This window comes from Akebia trifoliata, chromosome 8 (genome assembly GCF_017979445.1).
Source record: "Akebia trifoliata isolate Shusen 1 chromosome 8, ASM1797944v1, whole genome shotgun sequence".
Lineage (NCBI taxonomy): Eukaryota > Viridiplantae > Streptophyta > Magnoliopsida > Ranunculales > Lardizabalaceae > Akebia > Akebia trifoliata.
The window spans coordinates 50,074,857-50,083,083 of record NC_141382.1 but is presented as its reverse complement, the minus strand read 5'-3'; the positions used below and the strand labels follow the sequence as shown (position 1 = coordinate 50,083,083).

At 35.5% G+C, this 8,227-nt stretch overlaps 1 protein-coding gene across 1 annotated transcript; it reads right to left on the bottom strand.

Moving 5' to 3' along the window:
* Positions 1–1,833: 1,833 nt before the first annotated feature.
* Positions 1,834–6,938, bottom strand: EIR1 (Auxin efflux carrier family protein). Its single transcript, XM_086449287.1, has 6 exons — positions 5,416–6,938; positions 4,565–4,862; positions 3,323–3,408; positions 3,064–3,221; positions 2,900–2,976; positions 1,834–2,239 (listed from the first exon to the last, which is right to left on the bottom strand). The coding sequence occupies exons 1-6, from the start codon at positions 6,656–6,658 to the stop codon at positions 2,173–2,175; spliced, it is 1,929 nt and encodes a 642-aa protein (XP_086305413.1). The 5' UTR covers positions 6,659–6,938; the 3' UTR covers positions 1,834–2,172.
* Positions 6,939–8,227: the final 1,289 nt, after the last annotated feature.

The following is an 8,227-nucleotide window of genomic DNA, read 5'->3' as shown; positions in this document are numbered from 1 at the left end:
TTTCTGTTCCCAATCAGCCAATTCTTTGCTGTCTCTCTCTCTATATTTTATCTTCTTCAATGTCGGCTTCTGGCCTTACAGAAATTCTTCAACTTCTTTTGTTAATGAATTTTGGGTTGCAAAGTTTGGCAAGATTTCAAAAGATCTATCAAATTTCTCCACTCTATAAAACAAATGACACCCTTTTGGCTGCAATCCTCAGACTAACAATAATAAGCTCTGATCCCATGCAGTCCAACTCTATAAACAATCTCTACTACCCATTAGTATACATAGCCCATTGATCAAGATAGCTGTAATGGGACAATCTTAAGGATCGATGCATTGTAGTACCATAGGACAAAGATCACACGATATAACTCATCAACTACTAACAATTAACAATATTATAAACGATCATAATATCTTAATATTGTGCTCTGGACAAAAACCCATTTTGTCTTACAACCCCAATGTGAAGCCATTGACATAATATTTGCAAAATCCAATGAGAAACTTAAGAATTTAACTCAGTGGATCACATGCTTCAAATCATTTTTAAAAAGAGCAAAAGATACCCATACCATGCATTTGCCTTAGAAATAAAAATTACTTTAAACAAAAGATAAAGAATGTAACAATTCATTGAAGCTAACCCACAACTATTCTTCCCACTGTGATCTCTACTTTTGAACTCAAGCAACTCACATGCAAAGGTATTTGAAACAAATTCATCATGAAAATAAATGACAAGTGATATAACTTGCCACACTTTTATATGGTTAGGAAGGTTAATTCATTCAATCCAACCACAGATATTAAGGAAGTTAAAGAGTATTGATGATGATAATTATATGTTTGAGTTAGCAGTCTATATTTACTCCATATTTGTAATCTTTCTTGTGCTGCCATGTCATATATTAGATGATCCAATCATACAATCAATCATCCATGTCATGAAGATCATTTTCACAAAATTTCAGTTCATTTCTGTCATTCTTAACCACATAAAAAGTTCAAAAGTTTGAAATGTATTTTAATAAAAAATTTAGATCAAAGTTTTTATTTAAGAAAAATGTCCTGATTTATGTTGAAACTGATCCGGCAGGATCATCCATATTAAATATTATCCACATATTCAAGATAGCCATAAATCCAAGTAGGAAGGACCGTAATTATAGAGCATGCAACAAGGTAATTATAGAGCATGCAACAAGGTTCTTATTTGGACCATGTGGACTGGTATGCTGGCCAAATGACACTTCAGCACTATGGTTCATCATTTAGAATAATTTAAGAAAAAAATTCAAAATACGTGAAAAAAAATTAATTCTTATTTTTTTGCCTGGTCAAAGGCAAAAATGAACAATCACTTAACTCCCATCGTACCCATCCATGCTTTAAGATTTTTGTTTTGTTTTGTTTTGATAAGTTCAATCATGCTTTAAGATGAAACATCCATATAGATAGGTGGACCTTGGCTCCGTGCACATGTACATACATGCATACATTGTTGAGTTTGGTCTACATCGAACACTCATTGCCTTGTCTCTCACTATCCTTATAAGCTCTTGGCTTCTTCGCTCATTGCCAATTGATTTTGAGTTGAAACTTGTCATGATATAAAAGTGGATCTTTCTCTCCTCCACACCACGTAGTTCACATCTCCACGTGCTTTGGCCCAGTTCGATCCACACGTGCGGGGACATGTTGAGTTTAGTCCACATAGGACACTCATTGCCTTGTCTCTCTCCTTATAAGTTCTTAGGCCTCTCCCCTTATTGTCAATTATTTTTGAATTGGACCCCAAACTTATCATACATACACTTATACACACGTATATTTAAAATATCATGAAGTCAAAGATAAGCAAAGAACTTCATTAATATTGGTGTAAGAAGAAGCAAAAGGCAACCATAATTTTTTTCTTTACCGTCTTCCTTCCAAGGTTTGAATTTTTCACTTTTCTACCTAAACAACTGGGTAATATTGTAAAAAATAAAATAAACAAATAATAAGAAATAGAAGAGACTGCTATTTTTCAAATCCCAACGGTCACATGCATAGAAGCACATGAACCCTAATTTGTCCACTGAATTCCATGGCGTATTTTAGTCCATTTAATCTTTCATCCACCTCATCCTGTCTTTATATGTTTTCTCTTGTTGTCAGCCTTCTCTTCCAAGAACTTGCTTAGAGCCCAAGAAGAATATAGTAGAATATTGTTATGGGTAGAGCAATTAACATTCCAAAAATAACCCTGCAATAGGAAATATTTCAGACCCAACTCCTTTAAACAATATAAAGGTTTACTTTGCTGAGGAGAAAATAAAAAGGAGCTTATATTTCCACACCAACTTTTTTTTTTTACAATACACCAATAATCAAATTGGAGATGATGTTGAGGTGTGGATAACTATTCTATTTTTTTAAATGACCATATAACTTTATATTTCTTCTACTTCTTCTTTAAGAAGCTCTTTGATTTGAATTTCTACTCGACTAATGATTAATGCATGTGGTAAATCATATGCGGCTAATGTGGTGAGGGCACAAAACCGAAGATCTTTTTACTTGTGTATCCCGAAGAAAATAATCTATGATTTTGGGCCCTTGCCAAGTCAACCGTGTACAGATCGCGACACGACTCTTTCTACTCATATGATAAAAGCTTTTTGAGCTCTTAAGGGAATGTTTATGAGAGTAAAATGTGATTAAGGAAGAAATCGAAGGTTGGCTACTCATGCAGCAGTCCTTTCACACTCTTCTTTTGTTCTTTTTTTTTTAGAACAATTTTTGTGGTTTGTCTATATCCTTGTTCTACTGTTAATAGTATTTTCATTAGTTGGTGTGATATTACAAGAATTGGTGTGACACGATAAGTTCTCAAGAAAATTGTATTTATTTTTTTCTTACTTACGCGGTGCTAAGAATGTCTGCATGGACATTGTACTCCTTTGCAAACACAAAAGGGACAATCCCTTGGGGAAGAGCCGCCTGTGAACAACAAAATATTATCATTAGGGTTAGGGTTAGGGTTTGTATAAGTCAAATTGAAAACTTAGGGTTAATTTCATTGTCCACCTGTACAATGGCAACATGCAGAAGCACTCCTCGGAGACCAACAGCGATAGAGGTTGCCGCGATTACCGCTGGACCCGTCAAAAATCTAACTGCCATAGAAAATGTGGCAACCTTCTTACCGCAAGCAATGATCTTCGGTTGAAGTGCCATGAACAAACCTGTTTGAAATAAGAAAATTAAATTAACCTCAACGATGTAATTTAACACGTATTTGTAATTACTAACTAAATCACTAAAATTAAACTTATTGGATGAGTACCTAGACTGAACATAGCCATTCCCAGCCCTGCATTGGACAATATCGATATCGAACCACTCACGATTGAAGGCATTTCGATGTGAAACCTGCCAATTGATTTGAATAAAAAATACTTAATTATTAGTTATAAAAGCCTATATATATATATTCTTTCTTTTTAAAATAAGGTCATCAAATTGAAAGGATCTTGGACAACTTACCAAACCATGGTCTTTCAAAAAAACGAGTCGTGATGAATGCAAGCGGTCTTGATACAAGGTTGACGTGGCAAGGGCATAAAACCATAGATTGTTTTCATCAGGATACACAGGAAAAAGATGTGTGGTTCTATGCCCTTGCCACATCAACCACGTACCAAGACCGCATGCATTAATCATTATTCTTCAAAAAATGGATCCCAAACAGATCATTATACCAAGTAGTCAAGTACTACACTTAAATTTATTTCATTAAATCTGATAGTTGATGCCCATCCAGTGACCCAAGGTCACTTCCAGTATTGGACCCAATACCTAAAACCTAAATGAAGCCTAAATTGATCAGTTTGTAACCCCACATACCTACATTTAATATCTAGCTGTGTTCTTAAACTCGAAAAGTTTAATCAACTAAGAGATGACCATTGAGTCAAGTCAACTCAAGTAATCAACAACTCATGAGTTCACCTAGATGAGTCAAGTTACAATATATGGAATTTTGAATTATATTTATTATCTATATATATATTTCAAAAAAGAACTTTTAATTAAATATAACATATACATAACTTGGCCTAATTTCTAATCTACTCGACAAGTTGGTTCAGAAGAGTTATGGTATTGAATCAACTCAAAATTAACTCAATCCAGTTTATTCAACTCAGCCAATTCTGAGTTGCCAATCTAATTTCCTGTCACGTGTTGTTCCTTTGTAGTAAAGGTTAGCATATTCCCTCCATAATCTAAAAAAAAAAAGTAAAAGGTGCCAAGACTTTTATACTAAAAACAACTTTACCCTTGTAGATTTGTTAGATGTGTCTCATTAAAATCAGATAATAAAAATCACTAGGGGATTATTAAGAGTTAGGTATAGGCTTCTAAAGATGTCTACTATAATTAAATAATGGTTGAGTTGTTGACCCATTGGAGCATGTTAATGAAACCCGGCCTAAATATATATTGTGGATTTATCATGAAAGGGTGCATGTTAGTGAAAACCCTAAGTAATTATATAAAAGATGGTGAAAGATTCCTAATGAGGGACCTGTAAGAAATGAGAGACCATGTAAGGCCAAGGAGGCTTGAGTAAGTGTTGGGATTCCTTATGAGCTTCCTCCAAACCATGATAAGTATGAGTCTGGTCATCACACTTGTTGGTGGCATCTGGTTACCACCACCTCCAAGCTTCTTCTCTCCTCCTCCTCCTCCCATGTCCACCTTCTTCTGATTCAAGAAAATTGGTGACTTATTGGCTGGTAACTTTGAGCAATCTTCGATTTCGAGCTCACTTTCATCCCCCATTTCTCTAACAGGACTAGCATTTTCATTAAAATCATGCATACCTGTGTCACATAACTCAAAATGTATAAGAACAAAACAAGGATGAGAGGTAATTAATTAACTCATTTAGCAGAAATAAGTTGGTTATTAAGATTTCATTACTACAAAAGCGCTTCTAGGTGTGAAATTATTGTTGGTGATAGCTCAACTTTCCGCTTCTCACATAGGCAAAATTATAATACCCTTATTTTCCAAAAAATTATAATTAAAATACCCCTCATCATAATATTAAATTATAGAGCCAAAAGATCAAAACTTTTAATATAATTAGCAAAATGCCTAAAGAAGCTATTTCCTAAAAGCTGTCCCCAAACAATTAACTAATTTTGCAATTATGATTCTCATAAAAGTGATTCAAAGAAAATAATTCTTGACACACTGATTGATAATGGAGGCCTAAGCAAAAGAAAATTCTCTTCTAAAAAGAGAAAATTTATAAAAAAAAGAAGATGACACACATATACTGAGTTTTTCTAGATAATTCTGACGGCTTTTTACGTGGAAACAACAGAAATAAACACACAAAAAAATCATCATAGAAAGAGAAGGGGGTACCTCTTGAAGCAGCAATCTCTTGTTGAAGAGCAATCTTAGAAGAATCTATCACTCCAAAATCAGTAGAAGCAGCTCTGTTAACTGCATGTCTTAGATTTCCTTCAGAAACAGGAGAAGCACTCGAACTCCAAACAAACATGTGAAGCTCTTTATTAGGATTCCCACCACCACTTTCCTTTCTCTTACCAGCACCACTACTAACACCACCAAGACTAGTAGAACCAGAAAACATTGGATTTGGATAAGGGTAAGAAGAATGCATCCCACCATTCAACAACTCCCCACTCTTGCTCCTTCCTCCCTTCTTCCCAAACTTCATCATCTCTTCTTCGAAATTTGATGTCCTCGGTGTCACCCCTTTCGACGATTGCAACGAATAAACATCACCACCTTGGAAACTATTAGTATAACTATGCTTAGGGCTTGGCATCTTACTTGAAAACATTGCATAAAAATCATTTTGATTAAAGCTCGAAGCCCTTGGTGTCGGCTCTCTTGAAGACTGAATCGAGTAAATCTCAACACCAGTAAGATTCGAAGCGCGTGGAGTCATGGAAGTAATCGAATTCAACCCATGTGATTTATTATAAGAAGAAATAACCGATCTTGAAGACATCGATTTTCTTACAACCACATGAAGCTTACCATCGTCCCCGATCTCAGCGTCAGCTTGTAACGGTTCACGACCATTAAGCGAAACCACATCAGATTCCACTCTGAAGGATCTGATTGAGCCAGCAGTTTCAGGAAATTGTTCAGAGATGAGTAGCTTAGCTCCTCTATACTCAAACATAAACAACATGAGAGTGTACCAAATTACGCTTTGTAAGACAACGATTTGAACCATTAGAGAACCGGAGAAATCACCATACATGGCTTTAAGAAGTGGGATACCCATGACAAGAGTGTTGGGGAGAGTTGATAGAGAGAAGAGAGTTATCATCCATTCGAGGTTTCCGGTCTTGCAGAATATTTGCCAAATGAAGAGAGCGGAGAGGATGACGATCTTTTGGAGGGAATCGGCTGCGATGAATCGATAATTCATGGCGTAAGGATCGTTGGAAGAGATGAAGTGGAAGGAGAGAAGAGGGACAGCGAAGACTGCCACGAAACGGTTGATTCCGGAACATTGGTCTGGAGTGAAGATGTTCCACCACCGGACTGAGCCGTAGGCCAAGATCATTGCCACGTAGAGTGGGACAATCGCCGCGAGGACATCATAGATATCTTTGCCAGTGATCATGACTGATAGTTTACTAAAGAGAAAGATAAAAAGATAAAGGAAGAGAGAGGTGGTGTTGATGATGTTGAGAGAGCGAGGGGCAGATGGTCTCGAGAGAAACCAGGTGTGATTTGCAAGAGAAATTAATGAGAACGTGTAGACACTTGAAAGAAGACTTTAAAAAGAGGGTGGATCGTATGCACCCAGGGTAGAGGGCTCCCACACCCAATACTCAATGGACTCCTTCACGTGACAAGTTCGGAACTGTAGATCTGTATGCCTCAGGATACACAATTGCACTTCCCCATAAACAAGTGTATCCCAAGGGAATCATGTATCCTGAGGCATGCAGATCTATGGTTCCCCAACTTGTCCACATTAGGGAGACGATTGAGTATGCCACCTGGTGAGTCAAATTATCCAGATGCAAAGTTTGATTCATATTTGAGACTTGCATTCAAACAAATGGTTGAGATTGGGGAATATTCCTAATCTCTAAAAACTGATCCCAAGGAAACCAGTATATTTCCACGAGCGGATCCCCTATAATGTGTTTTTCCTATAGTTCCTTATAGTGCCTATTTAATAGGCAGAGATTGATATCTTGAAAACAAAATCTAACACCTCAGCCTTTTATAGATCATGGTGTACATCAGATTTATAAAATAAACAACTTTTTTAGGGAAAATTACTTAAAGGATCATCTCGAAGAGGCTTCTTTTAAATAATTCCTAAGTGTTCAACGATTACTAGGCAGGACATTTAGTAAACTTTTTCTTTATAAATGATCATTGGACCTCATCTCCCACACTTCTCACGATTGAATGTCCTAACCATTCGAATTCATCGTTTTCATCCAAAAATTAGATTTTTGACATCTCAATTGAGTTTCGGAGACTCCATTCCGTCAGAAAAGGTTTAAGAAAGAAGAAGCCATTTTCAAAGATTTTGAAGATATATGTAAAAAATTAGGATTTTTTCACTTTTTTTCTTAGTTTTTGGATGAAAATCGATCAATAATGGTTCTTTTGACTTGAAATCATTTAAACAAGTCATTATCTAAAGTTTTTAGTTGATCTTTCTATGTATTTTAGTCAAAAAAAACTTGAAAATTGAAGATGGGTGAGTTTTACCAGTGTCGAGTTCACCATTTTTTATTTATATAAAAAAAAAACGGTGAACTCGACAGTAATTTAAAAAAAAAAAAACGTCAAATTTGACAATAAATAAAAGTGATAAACTCAATAGTAAATAATGGTAAGTTCGACAATAAAAACTGTAAACTTGACACTGAACAAAAAAATGTTGAGTTCGATAGTAAAAATTATGAACTCAATAGTAAATTATGAACTCAATAGTACGAGGGACCATTAAGAAAGAAAAACTTTACTAAATGTCCTGCCAAGCTAAGGCACAAAACTTAGGGACTATTTAGAAAGAAACTCTTCCACAAGGGTCCTTTAAGTAATTTTCCTTTTTTTAAGTCTAATGAAGACTTTGAAAATGAATGGTCCGTGAGCTCCAATTTTTTTAACAAAGGAGATTTTGTGGATATGTGATGTGGCTCTCCTTCAACCATTAAATACCACT

Excerpts from the sequence above, each read along its gene's own strand:
- EIR1 (XM_086449287.1), bottom strand. The coding sequence starts at position 6,658 with ATGATCACTGGCAAAGATATCTATGATGTCCTCGCGGCGATTGTCCCA. Across the intron at positions 3,409-4,564 it reads TGGTCTCTCATTTCTTACAG|GTTTCACATCGAAATGCCTT; the intron begins GTCCCTCATTAG and ends ATCAATTGGCAG. Across the intron at positions 2,240-2,899 it reads GCAGACATTCTTAGCACCGC|GGTTATTTTTGGAATGTTAA; the intron begins GTAAGTAAGAAA and ends TTCCTATTGCAG.